Source organism: Vulpes lagopus, chromosome 4 (genome assembly GCF_018345385.1).
Source record: "Vulpes lagopus strain Blue_001 chromosome 4, ASM1834538v1, whole genome shotgun sequence".
Lineage (NCBI taxonomy): Eukaryota > Metazoa > Chordata > Mammalia > Carnivora > Canidae > Vulpes > Vulpes lagopus.
In genome coordinates this window covers 12,815,379-12,831,827 of record NC_054827.1, presented here as the reverse complement: position 1 = coordinate 12,831,827, position 16,449 = coordinate 12,815,379, and the positions used below count along the sequence as shown (strand labels likewise).

Sequence of the window (16,449 nt, the reverse complement as noted above, 5' to 3'; positions counted from 1 at the left end):
GGGAATTCAATACAAGATTTTTGAATTATGCTACTTTTACATGCTTGAGATATTTGAAAATGAAAAGGGAAAAACAGGAATGAAGTCAAGTTTAAAAGTAAACTATTAAAATGCTGTTATCTATACAGGGCATTAAAAATAACTACGTACATCCCTACTTTCTGATGTGTTGCAGCCCTACCTACAAGAGCAGATCAAGTCTCAGAGGCATTAACCTTGGCCCCTATACTAAGGCAGCTTAATTACAGGTACTCCACTGAGGTTTTTGGTAAAGTAAAAAAGAAAAAATAAAGCACCTTTTGAAATTTAGCACAGGTTACAAAACACACAAGATGCAAGCAAGCCTTCCTGGTTTATTGTCTACTCGATTCAAAGGAAGCTTTGTAAAGATTTCTGCTATACAAAAACAGGCAAGATACAACTAAATTTTTTAAATGCTATAAATGTGCGACAGGCATACAGGAAGACACATTAGCAGGTATTAGCTAATCCGGCAGAGGAAGGCAGCCTGGCAACGACGGGAACGGGTAAGGGTAACGAAAAAGCCGGCTTTACAGTCTTTTCGCGTTTGAACTTTTGACCTCCTCCCAAAATGTCATGAAAGAATTTCTAAGCCCTGGTACTTAGAAAGAATGCTTTCTTTCTTGAAATCGTTTCATTAAACACTGCTATTTAGTATATGCGCTTTTACCCGCTGGGCCCCAGGTACAAAACTAAAAAGTGTATTCTAACAAGACATGCGATCTGGACGAAGAACACAGGAGTGCATTCACAAAACATGCAGGAGTGCGATTACCAAATAAATAAATAATAAATAAATAAATATCAAACAGCAAGTCACGCAACCCGGGAGCGCGCAGCGACCATCTCCTATGCCCCGTACACTCCCTTCTTCTGTTGAGGATCAGACCCCCCCCCCCCCCCCTCGATTTCCTCGTGTCCCTTCTTCCCTTCAAGCGCACAGAACCTCAGGAAGGTGTAGCTGGAAGCAGGACATTTAAAACGGAATCTGCGGGTCCGCCTGGCGCAGAGCGGCCGGCGCGCGAACCCCGCGAACCCCGCGGAGCCCCGGAGCCCCGGGCCGCGCCCCCCGGGCCGCCGGCGGGGAGCCACGAAGGGCCGTCGGGGCGCGGGGGGCGGCAGCAGCGCCCGAAGGCCCGCGGCTACCTGAGGCGACCGGGATCCCGTCCGGACTCCCCTCGGGACCGCGCGCCCCGGCGCCCCGCCGCCGCCGAGCCTCCAGCGCCGCCGCCGAGCCTCCAGCGCCGCCGCCGAGCCTCCAGCGCCGCCGCCTACCTGCCGGCCGCAGGCACCGCCCCGCTGGAGCGCAGGGCTGCGCCGCAGGAGGCTCCGGCGCGGCGGGGGGAGGCGAGGGGGAAAGGTACGAGTCCCCGCTTGGGGTGCCAGGAAGTTCCCCAATCCCGCGCCCGCGGAGGCCCGCCGGCCCCTCCCCCGGCCGGGGCTCGCGCGCGGAGGGCGGCGCGGGGCGCGCGGGGGAGGCAGGCGGCGGGGGCGGGGGCCGGGGCCGGGGGCCGGGGGCCGCGGGGCGGGGGCGGGGCCGGGGGCGGGGGCCGGGGCCGGGGCCGGGGCGGGGGCCGCGGGGCGGGGGCGGGGGCCGGGGCGCGGCGGCCGGACTCACCGAGGCAGCGGATGTGGAAGCCCGAGGGCGGCCGCAGCGCCCGGCGCGTCCAGCCCTCGCGCAGCGCCTCCAGGTGCTCCTCCTTGCCCTGGATCAGCAGGACCTGCTCGTCGATCCAGCCCAGGAAGAAGGTCTCGGCCACCGCGGCCGTGACCCTCTTGTTCCAGAAGTGCTGCATGTTCTCGGCTTTGAAGTCGGCGAAGATCTCGTAGCCGATGTGGTGCCGGGCGAGCTGGCGCGGCGGGGCGGGGGGCGCGGGCGGGGCGGCGGCGGCGGCGGCGGCCCGCTCCCCCGCCGGCCCCTCGGCCGGGCCCAGGACGATGGCCAGGGAGTGGGGCGCGATCTGCAGAAACTTCTCCATCTTCCGTCGCCGCGGGCGCCCCCGCCGCGCGGGCCCCGCTCGCCGCCGCCGCCGCCGCTCCGGGAACAGCCGCCGGGACGTCGCTGCGCGGCAGGCGGGAGCGTTAGTGCCCCCCCGCGCCCGGGCTGGCCGCGCCCCCGCCCCCCGCCCCCCCGCGCCCCCGCGCCCCGGGCGCCCCGCGCCGCCCCGGGGTCGCCGCGCCGGGAAGGGGAGGGTGCGCGGCGCCCGCCGGGCCCGGGCTCCGGCGCGAGTTACCTGCAGCCGCGGGCCACCCGGCGGGCAGCGCTCATTCTCGGCGGCGGCACCCTCGCCTCCCTCGGCGCCCCGCGGCCCCGGCAGGGGGCGGAGACGCGGGAGGAGGAGGGCACTTCGCGCCGAGGCCGGGGAACCCTCTTGGCTGGACTTGGCCCGAGAAGTCTCCAGGAGGCCCAAGTGGAAGGTGGTGGAGGTGGCCCCGAAGGCCGGGCGGGGTGGCGGTGAGGGGGGTGTTTAGGTGGCGGGGCTCAGGGGACACCTGGAGCCCGGGGCGGGGGGGGCACGGCGACACTCGCAAGGCAAGGATTCCCGAGCACAGTGTCGCTCCTCCCCACGCTCCACCCACCCCTCCACCTCCTGCTGGAACAAGTGGATTAGCTGACTGGTTGATGGGCCCTTGGAAGTGGCTTTTTAAAAAACTTAGCCAAACCTCGAAAATGTGTCATCAGCCCCTCCTCCCAAACTCTTGTGGAACTCCCCTGTCATATCTCCATCTTGCACCGTGGGCCTGCTACAGAAGAAGCCCAGTAATTCCCCCCCCCCACTTACATGCACAACAGTCCCTTTACGAAGACGATACAGATATTACCAGGAAAAAGTAACAATCATGCTTTTAAAAAAAAGAAAAACTCTTCGTTAAGGTTGTTTCTGTGCAAAATTGTATTTTGCTCATTTTTCATTGAGAAAAACTATATTGTCATGTATCTAAAGCGATGACTATCAGAAGAAGCATTAGGGGTTAATGCTCCGCGGGAATGATTTTCCCAGAATAAAGAATGTTGGCTTTCCCAGAATAAGGAATGCACAAAAAACTACCTCTTGAAAGATTGCTTGGAGCTTTGAAACAACAGGCTTTCCATTTTCTGCTACTCTTGTCCAGGAAAGGTCTTAGGGCCATGTTTTTGGGTTTTTTTTTTCTTTAAGATTTTATTTATTTATTCATGAGAAACACAGAGAGAGAGGCAGAGATACAGGTAGAGGGAGAAGCTGGCTTCATGCAAGGAGCCTGACGTGGGACTCAATCCCGGGTCTCCAAGATCACACCCTGGGCTGAAGGCGGCGCTAAACCGCTGAGCCACTGGGGCTGCCCAAGGGCCATGTTTCTTTTTTTTTTTTTTTAATATATATTTTTAAGATTTATGTATTTATTTATGATAGACATAGAGAGAGAGGCAGAGACACAGGAGGAGGGAGAAGCAGGTTCCATGCTGGGAGCCCGACCCAGGACTCTATCCAGGGACTGCAGGATCGCACCCTCGGCCAAAGGCAGGCACTAAACCGCTGAGCCACCCATGGAATTCCCCAAGGGGCCATGTTTTAATGAAGAGTAAAACTCAAGCTTCCCCTCTCCTTGCCTCAGTGAAAAGAAAGCCCCTTTTACCCAAACACAGGGCTTAGGAGTTCAGCCCTGAGATGTCTGGACAAGTCCTACGGGCACACTCTTTCCACGTGGAGCTCCAGGGGTCACTCTCTTCTCTGGGCAGCAATCTCCCTTGATAATAATAATAGAGTAGCATTTGATCAGTACTCATAGAATGCAAATCCTTACAACAGCCCTTTGAGTTAGATATGACCATGCCTATTTTGTGGAAGAGGCAAAAAGAACATTAAGTAATTTGTCTAGGGTTCCCCTGTCCGTGAAGCCATAGGACTGAAATCTAAACCTAGACCTGTTGTCTCCAAGGCTCAACCCCAGTGCTTTTATACCTGTTCCATTTAACTGACCAACCACTGGCAGATAAAATTTTCCAAAAAAGGCCTTCCATGGTGCCTCTCGAATAAATGATACTTAACATTTATCTTAGGTATCTATTGTGGCACAAGAAATCACCCCCAAACTTAGCAGCTTAAAAAAAACAAAACATTTATTATCTCACACTTTCTGTGAGTCAGGAATCCAGGTACAGTTCAACTGGATGCCTCTAGCTCAGTCTCTCATAAAGTTGCAGTCAAGCCAGAGCTATAGTCTTATCTGAAGGCTTGGTGTGGACCTGCTGCTAAGCTCACTCACTAAGCTGTTGGCCAGATTCAGTTTCTTGAGTGTAGGTGGACTGAGGGACTTAGTCCCTCCCTCTCTGGAGAGTCATTCTGTTCCTAACAATATGAACATCTACATATGGTAGCTCACAACATGCTAGATGGCTTTCCTCAGATCACCCAATTCAGAAATCACAATCTAATCTTGGAGGTGACATCTCATCATCTCTGCTACATTGTTTGCTAGAAGTGATTCACTAAAGCCAAACCCCAACCCCAAGGGCAAGGGATTACACAAAGGTATGAAGACCAAGAGGTAGGGATCATGTGAGGTCATCTTAGAAGCTAGCTACCACAACAACTAAAATGAAACAATGGGGAGCGCCTGGGTGGCTCAGTCCATGAAGCGTCAGCCTTCAGCTCAGGCCATTTTCCGAGGGTTCTGGGATAGAGTCCATGCATCCCTGCATCAGGCTCCCCACTCAGCGTGGAACTGTTTTTCCCTTTCCTCCCCACTTGTACTCTCTGTCATTATCTCTGTCTCTGTCTCTCTCTCTCAAATACATAAAATCTTTTTAAAAATACAAAATAAACCAGTGAGAAGTTTCCATTTTTACAATGTTTGTAATAATGTGAAACATTAAAAGGGAAACTTCTACTATAAGTGCTCTCTCTCACATACTGATTGCAAGCTCCTCACACACACACATACACACACACACACACACACACACAATACTACTGATCCTCTGAACAGGTAGGGTGTGAGAGTCTATACCATCAGAACTCAGTGGAATTAATATGAGGAGCTACCTAATTGATCCTTGACACTGTCATCATCTACATGATCAACCTCATTATCATCATTATGGCCTTTTATGATTACTCACAAAATGCCAGGCAATGTAGTAAGAACTTTTTATATATGTTGATATTATTGTGATTTTGTTCAGAGGATAAATATAATGGCATAATATCTTCGAGATAAGTAGCCTAACATATTTTCATTTTCAACAACCCTCAGTTCCCAGTTATCCATGAACTCAATTGTTCCTGCTCCACATCAGTTCGCCAAAATCTGTCCACGAATATAGCTTTCTTTTTCTTCCTTAGTCTTCCTCTCTCTTTTCCCCTCTCCTATCCCTGATTGAAGGTGCAAATGTTGCTCAGTAGGGAACTGCTTCCTTCCCTAGATTCAGTATTCAGGACTTTTATGTTGACCCAAATGCCATGAAAATTCCCTGGTCAATTTCCAAGGAGAGGTGTTCAACATTTATCAAATGCCTCATTCTTAGAAAATTCAATAAGGACAGTTATTATTCAGTAATAATAATTCAGTATTCAGTACTGAATTATTCACAGACATTCAGTAATTTCTCCAAGGTCAAAAAAAACTACTAGCTGATCAACCCAAAATTTCAACCAGATCTATGACTCCAGAACCCCTGTTTGTTCAGCATTCACTGCAGTCTCCAAAAGAAACAAGAAAACCCACAAGACAGACCTAATGTCACTTCATTCAGAAGAAATACTTACACTGATTTCCTTGAAAACATGTAAGAAAAACAATCTAGAAGTGTTTGACTATTAATCAGACAAGAAACTCCCAAACCAAATACAACACCCTGGGAAGAACACTTGCCTAGTTGTCTCAATCCTGAAGCTTGAGACTGAGTGATATTTTGGGCAGGATGTAAAGACTGGGAATGAACTTCTTTGTCAGCATTTCCCCCCACTGCCTACAGTCAACGGCCTGCCATTCTTGTGGGGAAAGAGGGCTTTGCTAAACTTTTCTCTTGTCCAGACTTATCAACTGCTGATTGTCCACTGGGATATAACAGAAGCTCAGACAATCATCACTCCAGGAGGTACATTCCAGTCCAAGGGCCTTCACTTTGGAATTTCTGTTGGTGGCAGATCGTGTTTTCTAGAGACGGCTGCCATGATATTGCCCAGGGATGTGCATTCTGTAATATGACTTTGCCACTCCCTCATCAAGAGGGAGAGTCTCTCTGTCTCTCTTTCTCTCTCCCTCTTTGACTATGGCCAGACCCTGTGATTGCTTTGACTAATAGAATAGAGTTGAATTGATGCTGTGCCAGTTCTGGGCATAGACCTTATTGGCCTCACTGCTCTCACTCCCACCTCTTAATCCAGTTGTAGTTGGATTTAGACTAATAAGTTTAAGGCACCAATTAATATGTCATGAAAAATGACATCTGCACAAACCACTTAATAAAATCTTCCGGCAGTAGGAGTCCAGAGGACCAGTCTTAAGCCAGGCACCATAGAACAAGTGCAACTCCTCTGAGATCATCATGTTGTGAGGATGCTGGAGCTAGCCACATGAAGACGGTATGGAGAGAGAGCAGTGTCAGCCAATGCCCAGCCATTCTCGCCATCCCAGCCCATGCACCAGATACTTGACCTATGTGAGTAAAGGAGACATTCTAGCCCCAGCTGACCACCAAATACAGAAGAACGAGGACCCCAGACTGAACTCCAGTCAAGACATCTCTGGGTATTTAAGTCACTGCAGCCAAAGCTTCCAACTTAGTGTAGCAGAGGTGAGCCATCCCCACTGAGCCCGACTGAGTGTCTAACCCACAGAATTGTGAGCATAATAAAGTGGCAGCCATTTTTCATCACAGAGTTTTGAGATGATTGGTTACAAAGCAATAGATAATTGGACCACTATTGGCTCTTGTTGTGTTTGCACGCTGTGTATGAAATTCAAATGTATAAGAATCCAGGCAGGAAATAGTATTTCAATGACATCCTGAGTGTGGTATCTATGGAAAGCCAACTTGTATAAAGAAAAAGAAAGTCCTGTTATGTTATTGTTTCATCACCAGTGTTGTAGTTGGATTTAGACTAATAAGTTTAAGGCACCAATTAATATGTCAGGAAAAATGACATCTGCACAAACCACTTAATAAAATCTTGCTGCAGTAGGACTCCAGAATTTCCAGAGAGTTTCTATAATCATGGGGTCACTGCTTCATCTAATTAAAAGCCTCATAATGAAATAAGTAAATAAATAAATAGAAGGGGGTGGGGCACCTGGTTGGCTCAGTCAGTAGAGCATATGACTCTTGGTCTTGGGGTCATGAGTTCAAGTCCCACCTTGGGTGTAGAAATTACTAAAAATATACATATATGTAAACTTAAAAAAAATAGCCTCCTAAAAGGTTATTTCAAGGGTAATCCACCTACATCCTTAATTGTGTCACACCACTTATGCAGTATTAATGATTTTGTTTGACCCCTACGACTACATGCTTTCCTACTATCTTGAAAGAATAACACTGATTATAGGGCGCCTCATGGCTCATTCGTTAAGCATCTGCCTTCAGCTCAGGTCATGATCTCAGGGTCTTGGGATCTAGCCCAGAGTCAAGTCAGGCTTGCTGCTCAGCAGGGAATCTGCTTCTCCCTCTTCCTCGGCACCTCCCCATCATGCTCTCTCTTGTTCCCTGTCTCTTATATAAATAAATAAAATATTTTAAAAAAATAATAACACTGATTATTGATGACCTGAATTACAAGTCTACAACTGCTTATCCTAGATTAATAAAAAATATAAAATTTATACGATGTTTCCTATGTATCACATACTATGCCTTATGTACTTTATGTATATTCATTCATTTAATCCACACGACAACCCTATGGGGTAGATACTGTTGTTATTCTATATTTACAGATGAGAAACTGATCCAGAGATGTTAAGCAACAGGGGCTCGGCTGTTAAGTCACCAATAAATCACCTGGATTCAAATCCAGGCAGTCTGGCTCTAGTGTCTGTGCTCTTGACAACTATACTATAAGGCCCCTCCTCTTCTTCAAAGAGTTAATGATCATCTTATTACCATAGCCAAACGTGTGTGAATCACTGAGGATATGGGCTGTATTTTGTGGTTTAGAATTAATTTGATATGGAAAAGAGTGCAAAAGTATATCACATGCTTGGCTTCTTCCAACAACTTCCCAAAGATTTTTACCTTAGTCGAGACCTATATTGATCTTCCTTACATGGAAGATTTTTTCATTGCCTGAGACACCTTTTCAAAATGGCTCCAAGTGCTTCTAGATGCTACTCTGATTCCTCATTCAGTTTTCCCTTCAAGAATTAATCTTTCCTAGGACAAAATTTAAGATTGCCACCATAACAGAGAGATTCACATAGCCTAAACATTAAGATGGTTCATCTGGATGCTTCTTGACATGCTTCTCAATAATGCTTTTGTTGACAATCACACAGCCATGACCCCTCTGTACTCTGGCTGTCAGATGGCACCAGCTTTGGCATCTCAATTACAGTGGCAGAAGCCCATCCCAGTCAATTTTCAAAGACCAGTGTACAAAATATACTTATCTTTGTCTTAGGTTTCTATTAGTGATTCATTCATGTTCAATTCCTACGGCTGTGCATAGCAGCATTTAAGGGTAGAAACCAGTCTAGAATAATACTTTTTCCCTCATTGAAATATTTAACATTTTTCCTGACTACTATTGTAAACCCAACTCAATACACTCTAAATTTCATGCTAAAATCACTTTTATTTGAGCGAAAATTCCATCAGCCACACCAAATTAATGTGGGTTTTTTTTTTCATGAAATGTTTTAGAATACTGGATGTTCACAGCATTAGTATGCATGCCTCAGGCTTTCACTCTGAGTGATTGAGAGTTACTAAATCTTGGTCCCATTCATTACAATCTTACATTAGACAACTATTGTATTCTAGGCATTCTGAGTTCTAGACACAGAAAAATAAATATGACCTAGTCTTTATTTTGGGGAAGATCATAGTTTGTAAGAGGAAATAGACAAATAATCTCCCTGAAGTGAAATTATGGCCTTATTGGTGCAATGGTAGAAGCATGTACATACATTCATTAAGTTCATTAAGAAAGTGACATTAAGAATGAGATAAGACTTCATACAGTAGGCAATATTGAGCTAACACTTGAAAAAGTAGGTATTTATTGTATGATATTGGTGTTTTACATAGAGCTCCTTCCAGACTAAAGGATATGATCCACTAGTGAGTATCTATCACTGGGAAGTGTGGCATAGAAAATGATTATTAACAATAGAATATCAGTTCGGGATTGAATCCTTTCTATTTATTTTTAAATTAGTGTAGATTCAAAGTCCCTCCAACAATAAGTTTACTCTCATTCCCTGCAAACTTCAAGGCTTTCTTAGATAGGAAAAGAAAGGGGTGGAGTTACAACTGCTTTGCCAGGATTTGTGCATTTCACTAGCATTCCCAAGGGATTGTATCCCTCATGTAAATGGTATTCCCCATAAAAGCTGCGGTGTGGGGAAAAAAAAAAGTGCTGCTATAATACATACTATACCATCATTAATTTTATCAGTATTTAGATGAACATAAACATCTTGTTGCTATTTCATGGAAATAACAATGGCTGATATTAATAACAAAGCAACGTGATAAAACAAACACAACTTTTGTATATTTTCTCCTACTCACTGGAATGAAATCAGTTCCTTATCTGTTGAGTTTTTTTTCAATATAATCACCAAGTTCTACCCTTGATTATGTCTCCTCCAAATAAGGAAGTGAGTGCTGTGTCTGAGATCTCCAACAGTGGAAATTACAACCTGTCAGAACTCTGCCATCTTGCCCAAAGTACATATTCTCCAGTAAACAGGCCCTCCTTCCTCTGAGATCACTGCACATGGCAGATCTCCAGAGCCAAGAGAAAGGGCTAGCTAAAAATAGACAGTTTTAGGAAAATGCTATGGTTAATCAGATAACTGCTATCTGAAACGTGCAGATATCAAAACATTTTAAAAGGCAGAAACACACAGTCATTCACAAGAGAAAGCTTAATGATCTAATTCATGCTGTATTTGTCCAAAAGTGGAACTTCAAAATCATTTATCTTGGGCATTCAATTATAAATGGAATTAGATTCTTATGCTGTTTTACACATAATTACTTTAGAAATGTGATTAGTAAAGCATTTAGAAAAATAGTAAATGTAGTTGGTTACTGTTAATGATTCAAAACAAAGTTATTAACTTCTAAACATTTATCCCATTTATTGTAGATGAAAAAATATAGATACCCTCTCTTGGAAAAATATTATAGTTTTATTTGCAATTTGTTCACATTTCCTTTATACTGTTAATGGGGATTGTTTTAATAATTTAGAAGTGCAAAATAAGTGGCACATTGACAAGAATTGTCTATCATCTGTGACAGTTATTGCAAATCCTGGTGTCTTTTCAGCTCACCACTTTCAATTTGTTCTATTTATTGTACTTAAATATTTTAAAAGGTATAAACATAATTTGGAAAGGTAATTAGATAAGCGCTCCTGTCTACATATTGTATTTCTTATTGGAATTAAATATATACATACAACAAAGACAATGTGCTTTAATAGAAAACATACTGATTATCAAGAAAAAAGTGCATTTAGGCCTTCCGTTTCTGGCAATGGAGCACACTATATATCCTCAAAATTTCTCAGTAAAAGCATTTAAAATTATGTATATCGAAAATACCACCTCCAGCACTGACATTATGCTTCTAAGTAGGATAGAGTTGCTAACATTGGACCAATGATTTTGTCAGGAACCTAGAAAATCTATATAAAATATAAACATTGTCTGTTTAAAGGCATCACATAGTTGTTGAAACAAGAAGGAAAGAAAGTAATGAAATTTCAAAGGGAAGACCCATGAAGCAGTGAGTTGACCTTCTGCAGTCACTTGCCCCAAAGGAAACTGGTTAACCCACTTCCTAGATATGAGCAGAAGCTGAAAATCCACTCTTTGCCTGATGAAAAAGCTGCTTCTGGTTGATGGAGAAACCAACAGACTTCTGGCAGTTTTATGCAGCTAGAGTGACATAATTGAAAGGCCTCAAATGAGGAAGTTTTCTCTTCAGGACACCTGTAAAGGATGGGAGGAAGAGAAGCTGGGCGGAAATCCTCAGAAAAGTAAAGTAAAGCTTTTGGCAACCTCAGTGTAATGAGATAGATTGGAGTTCCTGAGCTGCCAGGGGGAAGAGCCCCAGCACACACATCAAGCTGTCTCCTGAAAGCCTTCAGAGACATCAGCATGTGAAGAGGGTGAATCAAATGTAAATGGAGCTATGCCAGAACTTCAATCCAGACTACAATTCAATTCAGCCCCTTAGTGAACTAACAATCTGCCCCTACTCTCTCTACTTATCAAGGAAAAGGATTAACTCTCTCTGGAAGAAGGTAATATTTTAAACACATACACACACACACACACACACACACACACACACACTCCATTCATTTAAAAATTACAAGGCATGCCAAGGAAAAGAACTCTATTGAGTCCTTATGGAAGAAATATATCCATAGAAATATATCCAAACAGATCCATAGCAGATCAGAACTTTCAAATAACTATACTATGTTCAAGAAAATAGAGGGGAAAAATGGAGAAAAAGAAACCAAGAGGAGATTTTACCACAGAACAGAAATCTTAAAAAAAAAATCAAACAAAATTTAAAATAGAAAGTACAATGTCCTTCTCTGGGAGGGAACGGAAATATGTAGGATATATTGGAAAATTTTAATAAGTGTATAATTTGAATTCTGTAAGAGGAAAATGAGAATGGGAAGGAAGAAATATTTGAAGAGATAACAAAAGAGAATTTTCCAAAACTGGAAAACGTAACATCATCTCACAGATTTCAGAAACCAAAGCAGAATAAACACAAAGAAAATTACACACAGGTATATCAAAATAAAACTGCTGGAAACCAAAGATAAAAAGAATACCATAAAGAAGCCAAAAGAAAAGAAAGTGCATTGTCTTCAAAGGTATAACAATGAGGTTAACAGCTGACATCTCAGTAGAAATAATGGAAGCTAGAAGTAATGGAATGATACCTCTTTAAATACCAAACAAAAATAACTGCTGACCTAGAATTCTATAGCCAGTGACAATAATCTTCCAAAGTGAAGGTGAGCAAAAAATATTTCAAAAACCACAGCACTAGCTTAATAATTCTAACCCCCATGTGGCAGACTGAATAATGGCCTTACAATAATGCCAATTCCTAATCATCAGAAGCTGTGAATATGCTACATTACATAGAAAAACCAACTTTGAGGATGCAATTAAGGGTATACTAATCAGTTGACCTCAAAATAGGAAGATTATCCTAGATTGTCTGGATTAACTATGTGTGATCATATGGGTTCCTCCAACCAGAGCTTTCTTCCAGCTGAAGATGAAAAGAAAGACAGAAGAAAGATATGGCAGAAAGGAGAGTCAGAGAGATTTCAGTGTATCATGGTGGGCTCTAAGATGTGCAGGCCCATGTGCGAGAACCAAAGTGAGCCCTCTAGAAGCTGAGGTCCCCCAGTTGGCAGGCAGCACAGAAACAGGACCTCAGTACTACACTTGAGGGTCAGGGCATCTGAACATGTGTATTGGAGACTTCTAGCACTATGAGACAGATCTGGGAGTGCAAAGAGAAGGGAGAAGGGACAGGCTAGAGGCGAGGGCCTGTGATGGAGTGTCCTCAGGTAGAATGCCCTGGAATCAAAAAGTTCTAAATTAGAACCTGAATTTATAGATTATAACTATGTATTTATCAAAATGAAAAGATACACTATAATAATCAAGACAGTATGGTGCTAGCATATGGACAGACATGTAGACCAATGAAAAAGAATTGAGAGCCCAGAAATAAAAGCTTACATTTATGGCCAACTGGTTTTCAAGCAAGTATGCCAACAAAATGCAATAAGAAAAACATACCGTTTCCTACAAGTAGTGCTGGGACAACTGGATACTCACAAGTAAAAACAACCTACACACACACACACACACACACACACACACACAAATACCTACACCATACCAAAAAAAAAAAAATTTACTCAAAATTATCATGGGCCAACACATAACAGCTAGAACCATAAAAATCCTAGAAGGAATGGCAAAAAATCTTCATGATCTTGGGTTAGGCAATGGTTATTATATAGGACACCAGAAACACACGCAACTTTTAAAATTTGATAAATTGGAATGCCTGGGTGGCTAAGCAGTTCAGCTTCTGCCTTCAGCTCAGGGAGTGGTCCCAGGATCCCAGGATCAAGTCCCACATCAGGCTCCCCTTGAGGAGTCTGCTTCTTCCCCTGCCTATATCTCTGCCTTTCTCTCTGTGTTTCTCATGAATCCATAAATAAAATCTTTTTAAAAATTGATAAACTGGACTTAATCAAAATGAAAATCTTTTGTACATCAAAAGATACTACTGAGAAAATGAAAACACAACCTATACACTAGAAGAAAATATTTGCAAATCATGTAATTCATAAGGAACTTGGAATATTCATAAGGAATATATACATCACCTTCAAAAGTTAATGGCAATTACCTCAATAAAAATTTCAGCTCAAAAAGACAAAGGTATATAGTACACCTGAAATTAATATAATGTTGTGTGTCAGTTATACCACAATTCTTTAAAAAGGCAAATGATTTTATTTTTTAAAAGATTTATTTGAGAAAGAGAGTGTGTGTGTGCTCATGAGAAAGAGAAAAAACATGCCCACGAGCAGGGGTAGGGGCAGAGGGAAAAGCAGACACCCCGCTGAGCAGGGAACCCAACTCAGGGTTAATCCAGGACCCTGAGATCATGACCTGAGCCAAAGACAGTTGCTTAACTGACTGAGCCACCCAGGCACCCCACGCCAAATGGTTTTGATATTTTTCTCAAGAAGATGTGTAAATGGCCAATGGGCACATGAAAAGATGCTCAACATCGTTAGTCATTGGGAAAATGCACACTGATAGGCAGCCCTGGAGGCTCAGTGGTTTAGCGCCACCTTCAGCCCAGGGCGTAATCCTGGAGTCCCAGGATGGAGTCCCATGTCAGGCTCCCTGCATGGAGTCTGCTTCTCCCTCTGCCTGTGTCTCTGCCTCTTCCTCTCTCTGTCTTTCTTATGAATAAATAAATAAAAATCTTAAAAAAAAAAACAGAAAATGCACACTGTCAAATGACAAAAGCACAGTGAGATACCATTTTTTACTTACTTGGGTAGTTATAATGGAAAAGGCAGACAGCAGCAAGTGTCGTTGAGGATGTGAACAAATTATAGACCTCATATAGTGCTGATGGGAATGTCAAATGCTGTAGCACTTTGGAGAATAGTTTAGCAATGTTTCAAAAAAATGAAATACAGGGTCGCCTGGTGACTCAGTTGGTTAAGCATCTGCCTTCAGCTCATGATCTCAGGGTCCTAGGATTGAGCCCCACATCCGGCTCCCTGCTCAGCTGGGAGTCTGCTTATCCTTCACCCTCTATCCTGCTCATCCTCGTTCTCTAAGTCTCTCTCTCTCTCTCTCTCTCTCTTTCAAATAAATAAATAAAATATTTTTAAAAAATGAAATAGTCTTATATGTGACTAGTAATTCCACTTCTAGCTATCTACCCAAAAGATATGAAATGAAACCATACACCTACACAAAGACTTGTAACAGTGGTCATACTAGCATTATCCATTATAGCCAAAAAGTGGAAATAATCCAAGTGTCCAAGAACCAATAAATGGGAAAATAGTTGTATATCCATGCAATTGAATACTATTTAGCAATAAAAAGAATGATGTAGTAATAAATACTAAAAAGTGGAAGAACCTCAAAACCACAATGATCAGTGAAGCAAGCCAGACACAAAATACCACTAACTGTACATTTTTATTTGCATGAAATGTCCAAAAAAGATAACTTTATAGAGGCAAAGAGTAGATTTGTAGTTCCCCAGGACTGGGGCAGATATGAAGAGTGACTGGTAATAGGAAGTTTCTTTCTAGGAGTGATGGAGATGTTCTAAAATCTGATTGTGGTAGTAAGGGTACATCTCTGTAAATATACGAAAATTCTTTGAATCATATACCTAACAGAGGTGAATGTTATGCTATGTAAACTATATCTCAATAAAGCAATTAAAATTTAAAAAACAAAGTAAAAATAATCAACTAATAGAATAAAGCATATTCTAAGAACATACTTTAATAGTTTGTTAGCTTGACTTAAAAGTGGAATAAACATGTGGTAACTGGGTCTCTATTTGTGTTAGGGACAGCCTATCATTGTCACTAGTGAGACTAGGCACCCAGTGCTGTGTTCACACTAGGAACCAAGCCCAAGAAGTGGGTGACGAACTTGAGGACCAGAGCAAAGAGAGTGGGGGAAATCGGTGAGGATTAGGAAAGTTCTAATCGTGCTGATGGAAGCTGTGTTATACCCTACGCCTTCAAAGTGCTCAGGATTCCTTTTCATTTTGCAGTTCTGCTAGTCACTGCACAGGGGAAAGTATAGACTCTGAGCTGAGAACATATTGCAATTTCTTTCACCATTTCCTCCAGAAGGCTCCCATCACTGATCCTCTCTGAGCCCAGACTTCCACCCATGTTGTTCAGTGAAGCTCATGGACAAATGTTCCTCTAGTCACAGCTCTAACTCCTACAACTCAATTTATGGTCTATTTTACATATCATTATCCCCTTTAAGTCTATCCTAATCGATCCCATGGGTAAATTAAAGAACAAAATATTGAAAATAAAAATAAACTTAGTCATAATTTTGATATAATTCAGCACCTATACAGAATTGCCTAATATCTAATATTACAACAGAGTGCAAGCCAGGGAATGTATTGCAGTTAAACAAAAGCAATGATGCTATGGTCCTGAATACGGTCAGACCAGCCCAAGCATTGCATTCCCAGAAAGGGAAAATGCTTCTATGCTTTGTCATGCATTAATTAAGAGCTAAGTGCTCTTTCATAAATCTTCGCTTGGTGGCCCAAGGATCTAAGTGATTACCACCTGGATTTGATGAGTCAGACTCTAAATATTGAAACATCACCACAGGCAATGTCTATTGCTCAGATCTGCCCTTTTGTGGCTAGAGACTCTAACCATTTGGGAGACTTATGTCCCCAGGCTCTTATTCATCCCACCAGCCCTCGTCTCCAAGGGATCATCCTCCACAGAGCTTGTCTGGGCCCCAAGGGGAAGCCCAGGGAAATCTGCACAAGCCTGGGCTATGGAGAGACTTCTAGGGACTGGGAGTCTCTGAGGCTGTAGGCAAACTACCTGCTGGGTTTTCTCCATTTCCCCTTTAGATTCCTTCTCCATCTTCCTCTCTCCTGCTCTCCACCAGGAGACATAGGCT

The 16,449-nt window shown here is 43.4% G+C and overlaps 1 protein-coding gene across 4 annotated transcripts in view; it reads right to left on the bottom strand.

Annotated features, from left to right (window-relative positions):
• STOX2 (storkhead box 2) overlaps positions 1-2,123 on the bottom strand; it is a 216,144-nt gene extending 214,021 nt beyond the window's left edge. For 3 of the 4 annotated variants that reach the window (XM_041753880.1, XM_041753881.1, XM_041753882.1), the window contains exon 1: positions 1,640-2,123. In XM_041753880.1, coding sequence (XP_041609814.1) covers positions 1,640-2,000 — 361 coding nt within the window. In that variant the 5' untranslated portion in view covers positions 2,001-2,123. The remainder of the gene's footprint in view (positions 1-1,639) is intronic. The other variant, XM_041753885.1, reaches the window with a different exon arrangement.
• Positions 2,124-16,449: the final 14,326 nt, after the last annotated feature.